The 14,458-nt window shown below is 48.0% G+C and overlaps 2 protein-coding genes across 4 annotated transcripts in view; one reads left to right on the forward strand and one right to left on the reverse strand.

Annotated features, from left to right (window-relative positions):
- Positions 1 to 14,458, reverse strand: part of Dock1 (dedicator of cytokinesis 1) — a 411,811-nt gene that overhangs the window by 204,144 nt on the left and 193,209 nt on the right. The gene's annotated exons all lie outside the window — the stretch shown is intronic.
- The window catches only part of Insyn2a (inhibitory synaptic factor 2A), a 56,470-nt gene that overhangs the window by 11,970 nt on the left and 30,042 nt on the right, over positions 1 to 14,458 (forward strand). For both annotated transcript variants that reach the window (XM_090345609.1, XM_090345610.1), the window contains exon 2: positions 6,703 to 7,855. In XM_090345609.1, the coding sequence (XP_090201735.1) occupies positions 6,708 to 7,855 (1,148 nt within the window). In that variant the 5' untranslated portion in view covers positions 6,703 to 6,707. The remainder of the gene's footprint in view (positions 1 to 6,702; positions 7,856 to 14,458) is intronic.

Here is a 14,458-nt window from a genome sequence, read left to right on the forward strand (position 1 = left end):
CTTTGCTTCTGCCTCAAAACCTGCCTTGAAACTCCGTGCCTACCCCTTCTCCTGACTTCAGGCTGGCCAGGGATGACGAGCCCCCTTCCCTTTCAAGGCACTGAGTTGCCCCTTTCCAATCCTCTTAATCAGTGATCTCTGAAGAGGACAAATGTCTAGAAAAAATATCATTTCAATGTATTAAAAAAAAGTTAAAGTGGATAATGGATCTAACTAAGCCACAGTCCAGAATCTATCATTGGTAGTTCTGCTCCAAGGAAAGAAGAAGACCCACCAAGCTGAGTCCAGACGCACCCAACTCCCTCCCAGCTCACAGGGGCTTGCTGAGCGAGTGGGATTCCAGCTAATTGCCTTCCCCGGTGGGAAGCTATGTGCCAAAGTGGCATTTCCATTTTCACCAATCCCCCATTCAGGGCACAATGCTCAAGCATTCCTGCAGCATATGGAATAAAATCCTGACCCAATTAATTTTGAATTTTAGCCAGCATCTTTCACTCCAAGGTGTCTTAACAGTGGGAGAGCAACTAGGATAACCAATAATTTCATAGTCTCTTTCCTACATTCAGATCACTTGCCTAGCTTTTAGGCCACATCGAGTGAGAATACCATGATCCTTCCACCACCACCAAGTAGGCCAGCCCCCCCCCCTCCCCAGCTCACTAGTGCTCCCTATCAGAGGACAGTGTCATGACACATCACCTCAGCCTAGGAGAACCCTGGGCATGAGGGTAGATATTTAAGATGTAGAGAGTCTAATAGAGAGTCTTTCTATCTGGAGGTTTTTTTCCCTGGATCTTCTGGGATTAGCCCGGATTTACTTAAGTTATTATGAAAAAAGCTCCATGTTGACCATCACGCAGCTGCCTTGATTGGACCAAACCAGAGATTTTTGTGAGTCCTCCATGGATACTCCCCACTCAAGCAAAAGGAAGAGTACCATTTGATTGCCAATTAAAACCAGTAGTATCTCCTTCTTAGCAGTTGTCTCCTTATGTATACACAGAATCTCCTGTTTAACACTTACATCCATCTATAATTGCCTGCATACATAGTTTCATACACATATGCATAAATATAGATGTATATATTTATACACAACACACACAGTAGTTAATTCTCTATCTCCTTTTCTTTCTTTCTTTCTTTCTTTCTTTTCTTTCTTTCTTTCTTTCTTTTTCTTTCTTTCTTTCTTTCTTTGTGGGTCTTGGGGCTTAATCTTGGCCTGGGCACTGTTCCTGAGCTCTCCAGCTCAAGGCTATTGCCCTACCCCTGGGCCTGGGTATTATCCCTGAGCTTTTCAGCTCAGGCTACCACCCTACCCTTGAGCCAAGCCCCACTTCCTGTTTTCTAGAGGTTAATTGGAGATAAGAGTCTGAGACCTTTTGTGCCCAGGCTGGCTTTGAACCCTGATCCTCAGATCTCAGTCTCCTGAGTAGCTAGGGTTACAGGCGTGAGCCAACGTTGCTTGGCTCTCCTTTTCTTTCTTTGGGCCTTCTCCAACATGATAAAAGATGCTTTGGGGTACTGCTTAATTTAGCCCAATTTAGCCTTTTCTGGCTTTTTCTCATTTTATCAAGCATTCATACTTTGCAGAGACTCAACATGAGGGTACTGACTACGCTTTGAAATTAACAAAATGAGATGATAACGGCACACTGCCAACTAGAAAACAGGAACAAAAGAATCGCCCCTAGACCACATGGTTTAATACCAGCCCCATGGCCACTTTTGTTTGTTTTTCCAGTAAAACTTTGGTAGACTATTTTCTACCACTTAATATTATTTCCTGAGTGGATTTTTGTGATACTAAATAATCTTTATAATTATCATTTTAACGGCTACCCTGAGTGAATGCGCATCATAATTTACTTTACTGTTTTACCTATTGTTAGCCATTTAGTTGCTTCCATTATTCACTCTTGTAAGTTGAGATGAACATTTTTATATACACTATTAATTTAAGCCAGTATGTATGCAGAGATGAGTCTACATCGCAAATCTAAAAATATGGGACTTATATATTTACAACTCGCATTTGATTATGAAATTTAGTTTGCAGGTAATTAAGACATTTATATTCTGAATCGCTCCTCAACACCCAACTCGCCCAGAACCGGACGGGCACAGCCATGACTTTCCCCTTTCACCTTGAGCCAGCACTGAAAAGTAAACGCTGTGAATGCCTCCTGTGGATCTGGAGCCAAGAAATTAACTTTAAGAACAGGAGTGCTAGTCCGTACACATGGAAGTGACATGGCCAAGAGGCCACTGTCACAAGGCCACTAGCATTCCTGCTCCCTCTGAACTTACAACAGCCCCCGTGAAGGTCTGGAGTCTTAGGCTACATGGTCACAGTCTTAGTTCGGGTTTTCAGACCAGGAGTTTTCCATGTAGGCATGGCTTCTGTGTCTAAATATGTTCTCGGTGTGTTTGATCAGCCAGGTGTATTCTAAGTCCTTCTCAGGACAGCTATGTTCCTGGGGCAGGTGTGTTCCTAGCAACAGGACAACAAAACTTTGTGTTTTAGCTGTTTGATGCTTTGATGAATACCATTGTTTTAAGTGACAAAGGACATTGTAGTTCAGTGTCTGGGCCCAGTTCATAGGCCCAGGTACTGGGTGCAGCCCACGACCCAGTAGTTGTGCATTTCCAAGAAGTACCAAAAATAGGAATGTGCAAAAGGTCAAAGGAGGCTTCCATGAGGGCCGGATGAGAAAATGATGTGAAGGACAGGAAAGGCTGAGGTCTGGTGAGGACAATAAAGCAAGCCACACTGGAGCCAGGCCCTGGGGGCTCGGGCCTGTAATCCTAGCTATGCAGAGAGCCGAGATCTGAGGACCATGATTCAAATCTGGCCCTGACAGGAAAATCCATGAAATTCTTTTCTCCAATTAACCAACAGCAAGCTGAAGTGAAGGTGTGGCTCAACTGGCAGAACACCAATCTTGAATGAAAAAGCCAAGCCATGAGTGCAAGATCCTGAGTTCAATCCTCAGGAATGCCACAGAAAAGGACAACAACAAAAGGAACACATTGATTCAGAATGTCAATATGACATGGTGGCATGTTCTTTCATTCCATGGATGGCTATGCGGGAAGGTGGCCCACTGTCTTTGCTTGTTTTTGTTTTTTGCCAGTCTTGGGGACTGAACTCAGGGCTTGAGCACTGGACTTGGCCTTTCCTCAAAGCTAGTACGCTTATCACTTGAGCCACAGCACCACTTTTGGCTTTTCTGAGTATGTGGTACCGAGGAATCAAACCCAGGTCTTTGTGCATACTAAGCAAGCACTCTACCAGTTGGCCAAACTCCCAGCCCAAGCACCCCACTGTGGAAGGGACAATATTCTGCAAACCGTAGCACTTGCTTTCCTGACAAAATCACTTTCTTCATGGCAGTCTTGATAAGCCTTTCCCCTCCTGCAAGACACTGTAAATAAAACCCCCAAAGATGTATTTCCTAATGCAGAGGAAAATTCCACCCAAATATTTAGGAAATGTCATCCCGCCATCAAGAGGAAGTCATAATCTCATCTGAAGTCAACATAAATCAGCAGCCGGAATTTCTGGGTATCTTCCCAGTGAGGACTGACTACATCAAACAAAATAAACTGATTAAATGTCCTAAGTACTGCCACCAGTGTTACAAATAAAGCCATTAATTCCATGTACTTAGCAGCTCCATAAAGAAGAGAAGGGCTTAGATTCCCCCCCCCCCACCACTACTGTTTAGCTACCAACAATTAATTCTTCTGATTGGTCTTTATGAGTTTAGTAGTTGGGTCCAACACTCAGAATGGCTTTCTAGACCAGCAGAAATGATGTAAGAGAATGGTTTCGGTGCAGTTCCTGGCAAACCGTGATGATGAATAGCATAGCAGGACAAACTTATTCAGACACACATTTTTCAGTAGTGGCAGGGAAAAGGCTGAAAAATTACTAGTAAATTGCTTTTTGTAAAAATGCTCTCTCTTTCAAATTTCTCCTCACATGAAGGCCTTCTGCAGAATGATGTCACAATGCACTCTGACACACCTAGCCAGCATGAATAGGAGATAGCACTGAGAATTAAGATTTCATTTTCCCACCCACTTCCCCCTCACCAACTTCCTTTGTGAGCATCTTTTTAACCTGTTGGGAAAAGCGCCTCTGAAAGATATCTGTAATCTATGCTAGCATACATGTCCTGCCCCACATACCACCTGTCATTTTGTGTTCTGCAGAATAAGCCAGGATACTGATGCACTTCTGGTCTGTCCTTGCTTTTGGTCTCCTCCATAAAGAGCTTCTTGTAGGTAGTTTCAGATTACAGAGGTGTGCAAATATCCACGGCACCTAGAAAACCACCAGACTTCTCTTTGCTTTCTCTGTAAGCCTTCCCTTTCTGAACACACTGGTATCCAAGCTAACTCATCAGCCAGGGGGATGCCTCTGGACTCATCTGGCAATGCCCAGAGGTATTTCTATCCAGTGTTCTCCTCCTGGATGATCTGAAGTCAGGATGGTGATGATGGCGTGAAGGTGATGATAATGAAGAATCCCAACTGTTCAGGACAGGACCTTCAACCACAGCAAGTTGTCTAACCTAAAACACCAGTGGAGCAGTGGCTGAGAGGCCTGGTGCAAGTAGAACCCCACTGCAGAGGTCACTTCCTATTATGCCCACAAGATCCCCAGTTGGTTCTCTGCCTAAGTTATGGACTTGATCTTCTTCTGAAGCCTTTTGTTCAGGAAGCACTGGTGGCAAGCTTGGGAAGTAAGTAGCAGAACCAGGCGATCCAACAGGCACAGGTGGATTTAGGCAAGAAGCTAGTGGTGGAGCTCCACAGCGTGGGGTGGTCTTGTGTCTTTCTCCTCTCCACTGAGCCACCATGCCCGCTGCAGTGCTGGGTCACTGTGGACGTAGAACTCAGGGAGTGTGGGGCCTTTCTTGGTTGAAGGGCACCTTGGGTCTATTATAAACAGCCTTGATTTGGGATGTCGTGCCTCGGCGACTGTGCTTCTCACTTGCTGAACAAGTGACACTCTCCGGACCCCCCAGTCCTCCGTAAAACAGCAGCCACAGCACTGACCTGCAGTAACTTTTTGTTTGTTTGTTTGATTTTGTTTTAATGTTATCATGAGATATACAACACAGGTCCTAGGCAATGGCTCTTTCCTTTGCCACTCAAGATTAGTGCTCTACCACTTGAGCCAGAGCTCCACTTCTGACTTTTTGCTGCTGATTTATTGGAGATAAGAGCCCCACAGATGTTCCTTCCCGGGCTGGCTTTGACGCAGTCCTCAGACCTCGGCCTTCTGAGCAGCCAGGACCTCTACGGCGTTTGTAAGGATGGCATTTCATATCATAGGTGGACTAGCGGGGCATCTCACCCACACACGTACAGATTCGCTCACCCATGAAGCGATGGCCACAGAAGCAAGAACTTCTGCTCCAGAACTTCCACTGAGCAGTTGGCCCCATGAGGACAGAGCATTAGGCCTGTGGACACAGGGCTTGGGGGGGCAGAGTTGGGTTGGACCTTGAATGACTGGACCCTTGGTTTGGAAGGCTGGGCCTTTCCCAAAGACATTTCTTCTCAAAGGCAAGGCAGCCATTGTGAGCTAGCCTAGGCTAGCTTTGCTCAAAGCCTGCTTAAGTTCATCTTGCTTTGAGTTCATCCCAGAAGAAAGTCCTTCCATGTGCAATAAGCAGCTGTGAGTCTGCTTAATAAAGTGAAGGCATTCACCCCTCTGGTGTTTCCCAGGGGGGCCATCCGCCACCTGCATCTCTTTAGCTGCATTTAATAATTCAGCCCAAGATGAATTTGCATGATTAACATAAAGCCTCACGATTTTTTTTCTTCTTTCAGGATTTAAATACTGAAACAAACACCATTGTTTTCATTTCCAGAGGTGGTGATCAAAACACAAAACTTGATTCTAGAATGAATAATATCTCCCTCCCTCTCTCTCTCCCTCCCTCCCTCCCTCCCTTCCTTCCTTCCTCCACCCCTTCCTCCCTCCCTCCCTTTCCTTAAGTATTTGCAAATACCACTTCTCCATGGAATCAAAGGAAAAAGTTGTTGTTGTCATCTTTGTAGATGTTGCTTTGGGGACTGAGGTTAACTCCTGAGATGCCAAGCAGCTTTCCATGATGTCTCCACACTCACATTGCCCAGGGAAGGGCAGACAGGCTAGCTGAACTCTCTGTCCAGCTCCTTACCCTCAGGGCTGTCCACCTGTACTTGGCCGGGACTGCCAGTCTTCAGACACTCTTAGAGACAGCAGCTCTCTTCCATTCCACTCATAGTTTTAAAAAAAGGAAAAAACAAACCAAATAAAGTTTGCATTTGGTAAACCATCTGTCTATGGAGTGGAGACACACATTTGAAAAGATAATTTGCAAACCAGACAAGGCGGCGTTGGGCTTCTTGATGAATATCGTAAAAGAGGCTTGCCTAATGGGGACACATGTATTACTATCAAAAGAAAACCGAGAGTATCCCACCTGGAAAAAGCCAAGCAGGCTTTAATATCTGAGAAGCATTTCACGCTGTGCCTGCCAGCAACTCCCTGGTTGTCTGATTTTCCTTAACATAAAGGCCGGCCTACCTGCTTAAAAATCATTAGGAAGCCAGCAGCGGGGTGGTGTGGCCGACGGCTGGAGGCCACGTTTGCATGTTTCTCACCCCTGACGCCTCTGTTGCTGTCTCTGCATGCAGGAGCCATGGTCAGCAAGGACTCCGGCAGCTGCGTGCTCACCACGCCCGAACGGGAAGTGGAAGTGGAGATGAAATACGCCCTGGACCCCAACAGACAGATCAAGAAACGCAACAAAGCCCTGCAGGTGCGCTTCAAGGACATTTGTGAGGCTCAGAACGAGCAGCTGGACCCCCAGCTCACCTCCTCGGGGCCGGGGGTTGAGAGGCCGGAGGCCAAGCCTGTGTCCTGCAGGGCGGCCTACCGCAAGTACATGACAGTGCCGGCACGCCGCTCCATCCCCAACGTCACCAAGAGCACAGGGGTGCAGACCTCCCCAGACCTAAAGAAGTGCTACCAGACCTTCCCCCTGGACCGCAAGAAAGGGAGCCTCAAAGCTGTCCCGGCCACAGACCCCTGCAGAAGCCAGAACAATGGCTTCCTCACTGATGCGAGAGAGAAAGGTGAGGCGGCGGGGGCTGTGGGCGAGCCCAGGCCTTGCAGCTCAGGGCGGGTCCACAAGACCACGGCCTTGGTGTCCCACTCCCACGAGCACATGAACGCCCTGGAACAGCCTTTTGGGGTGAACTGTGCAGAGCCCTTTAAGAACCCGGATGTGCTCAGCCATCCCGAACCTCTGCTCCAGAGCTCCTCCCAGCCTCCATCTGAGGAGCCAGGTCTCCAGCCAGAGGGGCGAGCCAGGCCGGGCAGTGCGACCCCAGACTCGGAGGAACCCACTCCGCCCGCCCACGGGAGGGTATTTAAAACTGAGCTTGCCACGGAGTATCCGCCTGCCACCAGTGCCAGGACCCCTGAGCCTGGCTTATCAAACTCTGCGGCAGCCAGCCAGTGGTTCCTCTGCCCTGCAGAGGAGGAGCAGAGGCGAGCTGCCCATCTCAACGGGCTGCAGAGGTCCCAGGGCCCTGCTGCGGCCTGCTCACCCCCGGTGCCGTGCCTGTCCCCCGAATCTGGTGGCCAGCGCTCACAGCCCCGGCCCAGTCCCACAGCCGCGGCGGCGAGTCAAGAAAGCCAACAAATTGTGCCTCACACGGAAGTGGTGGACCTGAAGGCCCAGCTTCAGGTGATGGAGAACTTGATCAGCTCCAGCCAGGAGACCATCAAAGTGCTTCTGGGGGTCATCCAGGAGCTGGAGAAAGGAGAGGCCCACCGGGAAGGGTATGTATGCTTGCCGTGTCTCCTCACTGGGGGGCCATCGACACCCCCGAGTCCCAGAGGCCAGCTCTGCGCGAGCAGGCTGTAATCTAAGGGCCTCGAGCTGCGACGGTCACACGGCACTGAACTGACCAGGTCTCAGGCCAGTCGCACTACCAAGGCCAACTTGGCTAGCATTCACCCGAATTCAAATCTTCCCCACAGTTTGCACGGCTTGATGAATCTTACCTTTTATTCTAGGATTACGTATTTATGACTGTGATAATTTGTGATATACAGCCCCAGTGTAAAATATCTAGGGAAGAAGCTATGTGCCTCTTAGAAATCACATCAGGGAAGGGAAAAACCATTTTTCAGATGGCACTGAAGAAAGTTAATGCTGACTTATGAACTCATAAGAAATAATCAAAGTGGCATTATACTCAGCATTATATAAGGTTCTAAATAATTGGCAATATATTTTCCTGAAACACAAAGCAGCCTCGTAGGAGAAGTCTCATCTGAGGGTGAGAACGCAGACCTGGCCCCATGCATTGCCTGGCATTGTCGGGCCAGACTGCACACTGAGCCATGCCAACTTCACAAACAGCCCAGCTGAGGCGCTTGTGGGACTGGACCTTCTTGTGCAGAACAACTTTAGAAACAAATGCCCTGAACACAGACAGAGTGATTGAGCCCTGCAGCAAGCCAGTTCACTGCGGGCCAGGCTGAGAGTTAGGCTGATCTAAATCACCAGTGCTGTTCTCGCGTTGTGCTTCTACAAACACTGCCCCGTATTTGAACAGCTAAGCCTTCTCATTGCCGTTCCCCTCTAGCAAGTGTCTGGAGTTGCTCCAGCCTGGATTCTGCAGTTGGCTCAGAGGCAGTGCTCTGTTGCCTTAGGTGACCTGCACCCTTCCTCTGGGGGAAGAGAACAGAGAGAAGATAAAGGCCGACAGAGTGCATTCCCAGGCAGTGAAGCCCCTGGAGTGCACAGCTCCCTGGGGCCTGCCTTGGGTTAACCACACCTCCTAGGCTTATTACTTGCAATGGAGAAGCTGCAGAAGCTGCAGCGCCTGTATTTCAGGGGAGGAAGGAGGCGGCAATGTTGCCTCCAAAGGCAAAGTATCTGGTGTAGCCCCTGCCGGGGTTTCTAGATGCTTCTGCTGGGTGCAAGGGCCTCTCTGTAACATGAGCTAATTTGCAGTATCCATTCTCAACCTCTAGGTTACACAAAACTACAGTTGTTATTAAGCAAAAAGAGCTGCTAGCAAAATATAATTGAGCAGGAGATTGGCTGACAGGCAATCTAATGCCATAGAGTTTGCAGAGGGTATTGGGATGCATGTCAAGGTGTGGTGTGGTTGTAGACCAACATCATAGAACTTTCAGGAAGCCCAGTGGAATCTTGTGATCACATCTCCATCTTCACCCCATCTCAGTCATTCATTCTTGAATTCGTACCGAGCAAAGGAGTGCCAAGCTGGGGTGGAGGGTACATCGGGAACCTGTTGACTCTGAGGCCCCAGTGCCATGGAAAAGTTAAAAGCCTCAGTGGGGGGTGCAACTCCAAAGAACAGCACTTGTCCAGATGCATAAGTGTCTGGCCTGAACTTGTAGTATTACACCAAAACAAAACAGTGACCTAATCACTGACTTTGACATAAGGTAGACAGCCAGGCGAGGGACGCCACCATCGTCTCGTGAAAAATAAAGTCGCCAAACCAAATGCCATTGCTTCTTTTGCTGAGCATCCACAGAAACACCACAGAGGGCAAGTCAAGCTCATAGACAGTGCCTGTCTTCTGCTGTTAGAATAAGCTTGGGACTTGGTTTTCACACCAGGATGCTCTAGATTCTTTGAGACTGTCTTTGCACAGCAAAATGCTGCTAAGTTAAGTAGGGCTTCTCTAGGCAGAAATCCTAGCTCTGAATACTTGGGTAGCACTGTGCCTCTCTGGGTTTCACTGCCCATCCTACAGGAGAAGCAAAGACTTCACAGGAGATCTTTAGGGGTGAGAATCCCAGAGAAAGATGCCACTCAATGGGACAATGCATGCTAGAGGCTAAGGCATGCGATGTTTGGGAGGGGAGGAGGCAGGTGGGGGACACTTAGCTTGGTTGGAGTCTAACATGGTCAGTGCATCCCACAATATGGTCAACACACAGGAAACCATCCAATGCTATGCCCTAATGATGTAGAGTTGCTGTGTCCCACAGAGTGGATGCCAGCCCATGCAGCCATTGAAATACCAACTCACACTTAGGAACAACTGAAAACTCAGTTCCTCAGGTACAGCGGCCACCTTTCAAGTGCTTCACAGCAATGCACCTAGGACAAGCACAGGTAGAGAAAATATCCCTCATCACAAAAGGCCCTTCATTCCAGTATATCAAAACCTGGCACAAAGCCTGGCTTGTGGCCATCTGAGGACACAGCACCTTAAATCAAGGCGCAGGGTTATTCTACTTCAAAATTAATCACCCCCAGTGAAAAGCGCTCTGTACCAGAACAAGCACAGACAGTAGGAGACCCTCATCTAGTGCTAGAGCTTCACCTAAACCTCCTCCCTGGAGCCCAGTGCACACAAGCAACAAATGAAAAGGTTCCATACTCCAAGGCCACCTTAATGGCAGGCCTCCCTTCCCAAGGTCACTGATTTGGTTGCATCTTGAATTTCTCAGCGCTCTTGTCCACATTAGATTCTTGAGGAGGGCAGCAGAGTCTAAGGAGGCACAGCAGAAAGAACCCCTAACTCTCCTTCTCAGGCTGAGGCCCTGCAGAGTGGGGGAGTGGAAACAGCGGCCAGGAGCAGTGCTGTGCTGAACAACTCTCTGTGAGCACCGAGTGCACACGGTGGCGGTCAGCTGCTCATTTCCCAGGCGTGCATTCGACAATGCCCAATACAGCTAGCAGGGACTTGAGCTAAACAGCAAAGTCAAAGGGCACCACATCAACCCGTGAAAAGCAAACGACTCTGCTCCTCTGAGTACCCAACCAGTCACTCAACGGGAAGGCGGGGGTTCACCAGAAAGCAAATTTATAGAGCTTCCTTTATGTCCCTGGCTGAGTCTAGAAATGGGTGCCTTGGTTGCATACCAAGGTAAAACCCAGAATAGCACCCTCTACATTAGATGGACTATTATATAGTCTTTCTGTGACACGATAAAAAATTGCATGACCGATTCCCCTTTTCCAAGTTGTTCTTGGAAAATATCCAACAGCCTACAGGTCATTAACTGGGGAGAACACTCAGAAGCTGGGTAGAGTGAACTCTTCACACCACCTGCAGTTCAACATAGAATGTCACGCTCATTAAGGTCTTGGTGAGTACAGGCACCTCAGAGCCCACAACTAAGTCTAAGTGACAAGTCTTGCCTCTGAATTTCCCCTGGTCCTCCAGGTTTGATGTGAGCCAACAAAGCTTTGGGTGTGCTCTCTTTGATGATGTCAGGACAGAGCTGGGGACCTAATAATGATCTTTGAGTCTGGACAGCATTCTTTTGCGTTTCTTGGAACCTATCTGCTGTCTTCAGTGCCTCTATCTAATAGAACTTGTTTTCACAGCCATGTTTGCAGGGAAGGCCACCCCAGTAGCTTTAACTCTAGGAAAGAATCAGGACTTTTTCCAAATTATTTTCCAGATTGATGAGGTTCTTTCATTAATCTCATTTTTGCTTATGTGCATTTCTGAAAGGTCACAGGAAAGGAAGTTTTCACCTTAGGCAAGTTACTTAACCTCAGTGAGCTTTAGATTTGCCTTTATTCCAGAAGAACATTTAGCTTAAATGTGATACCCCGAAGCCTCTACCTACAACCAGCTGTCAGTGGGCACAGCATAAAGCAGGGCCTATCAAGAGCCTTTCAGCAGGATGCATTCTCCAAGGAAGCAGATATGCAGGCATATTCTACACTGTGCCTTTTACTCCCTTGTAAAATGTGTGGGCAATTGACTAAAATCACTCTGCTTTATGCAATGCAGGCAGTATGTGTATCACTCAGCATGCGTGAATGCCAAGAACTGTCCTATTTCAGAGCTAGCTCTCCGTATTATTCTTGTCTCTTCTCAGGAAGTTCATGGTCACGAGGGCCACTATGTGATTAATATGGTCATTGCAGACTGAGAATGGGGCAAGTGGGGCACAGATTTCAGAGCACAACAATGCCTGGAGCAACGCAGCTCTCCGCAAGGCAGTGCTAGGCTTCCTGGGCAGAAGTATGGACCAGGACTGCAAGTCAGCATTATGCAAACTTGGGCCTACTGCCATGGTGGCCCTAACAGCACCTGGGTGCAAACAGCTCTACCTTCTCCTGAGACTGTCCAGCCCAACACTTACATCTTCATGCGACCTTCATGTCCACATGGCCTAAAGATGCCTTCCTTACTGTAGGCAGAAGATCTGAAACCATGTGAGAAGCTACATTTAAGGACCCACAGACTGCTTTCAAGAATCTCACCAAGCAAGCTGGGTTTTTGAGGCTCATGCCTATAATCCTAGCTCCTTAAGAGGATGAGGTCTGAGGATCACAGTTAGAAGTCAGCTCAGGCAGTCAGGTCCATGAGACACTTAGCTTCCAGTGAACCAGCAAAAAGGCAGAATTAGAGCTATAGCTCAAGTGTTAGAGCAGAAAAGCTAAGGAGCAGCACTCAGGCCCTGAGATCAAGCCACAGCACAGACAGGCACAACACAAAGGTGTGTACACCCCCACACACACAGTGCAAGGTCAGGAAACATCATCACTGCCCAGGGTGAAGCAGTGTCTTGTATGTGCTGTGGCCTCCCAGAATCTTCTATCCCACCTGCAGAGCCCAGGCCATGCCACATGCTTACACATGACAGAGGGACAGAGGAAATCACGAACACTCAGGTGCTTTGTTGTGTACTAACCAAACCAGAGCAAACGTGAGGCTGGATTTGAAAGGTCAGCCGCAGGCATCTAACAGCTTGCAGGAAAGGTTTTAATCCCCATTCTCAGTCTTCTATAATCTCTGCCACTCAGTTATGGCAGCTGTTTGCTAGTCAGGGGTCCTGGTCAGCTGAGAAGGGTGGCTTCTCAGGAACCCCAGGCTAACTTCTCCTCAGCTAAGGCCATGTGGTGGTTAAGTAAATGAACCCAACAGAATCCTTCAAGTTCAAAGGCCCTGTGAGGACGATGGATCTGGGCTCTTAAGGCTATGTAGACAAAGAATGGAGTTCGTACAGTAACCTGAACTAATGTTTACTCAACTTCGTTTTTCAGATCATGTGCAAAGGGGCCTGCATTACTGAAAGATCTCTATAGATTGCCTTCCTATGTAGTAGAATCAGCAAATGTTTTCTCAGAGAATCAGGAAGTAAATATCTTAGGTTTCAAGGCCATCGCACAGTTCATGTCACCATATCCTAAAAGTAGCCACAGGAAATCTGTATAAAAGGGTGTAGTTACGTTTCAATAAAAATCTTACTCACAAACCCATCCTGGTGGCTCACACCTGTAATCTCAACTTCTCAGAAGACTGAGATCTGAAAATTGTGGTTCAATGCTAGACTAGAGAGAACAGTCCATCACACTCTGATCTTTAATTTATAAGCGAAAAAATAAGATGAAATCTGGAAGTAGAGCTATACCTCCTCTGGTAGAGCGCCAGTATTAAGTGAAAAAGCCAAGCAATAATGCAAGGCCCTGTGTTCAAGCCCAAGTACAAGTGTACACACACACACACACACACACACACACACACACACACACACACACACAGTTATTCACGAAAATAAGTGGTAGGCAAATTTGGGCCACAGGCCACAGTCTGGGATATGGCTATATGGTTTGTAAATGGAGTAGCTACTTCTGCTCATCTGAAACTCAGGTCAGAGAGGATGGGTGTAGGAGATCCTGGGTGTGGCGGGCAGATGCATCAGTATGCCCTTCATTCACACATTTAGAGGGCTACTCCAAGCCATTCTACAGGTCAGACACGGCACCAGGCTGTGTGATAGTTCACAGATACTGAATTTGCTCAAGTGTAAGCAACATCACTCAGCAGAGTGAGCAACCTTCAGGGAGCAGCCTTGGAATTACGTCTGCGGGTACATGACACACATCTATGTCATGAAGATGTGCGGCTTATTCAGTGCAGTGCCTGAAGCCATGAGAAAGGTCTCAGTGTCCCCCTGCAGGAATAAACGGCCATCACAGCACGGCTCTGCTGGCTCTGACTCGCTCTGACCTACATATACATGCTGGATAGAAAGGAGGAGCTGATGCTATCCTTTTCCTGGTGTAGATGAGTTGGTCTGCAGGAAAAAAGACATCTCTCTGATTTAATTACCCACCCCCAAACAGAATACACACTGCATCAGGACAATGGGGGAAGCATCCTTCTGCTTCCCCTATTGTAATTTGTCTTGAGTCACACAGCAAAAGGAAGCCACATGGACGGTCGTGCTCCAGTAGGGCAGCTGTGGCCTAGGTACTCAGGAATCACAAAGATCAGGCAGCAGATTCTCACTCACCACCTCAAGGAGTCCCTGCTCCAGGGGACCTAGACACACTGGGATAAGAATGCCGGGCCACACCTGCCATCCCACTTAACACTTAACTAAGATTACACCCTTCCGTCTGCTTAGCTGGAATGGTCCATGAGG

This window comes from Megascapheus bottae, chromosome 15 (assembly GCF_031878675.1).
Source record: "Megascapheus bottae isolate mThoBot1 chromosome 15, mThoBot2.hap1, whole genome shotgun sequence".
NCBI lineage: Eukaryota > Metazoa > Chordata > Mammalia > Rodentia > Geomyidae > Megascapheus > Megascapheus bottae.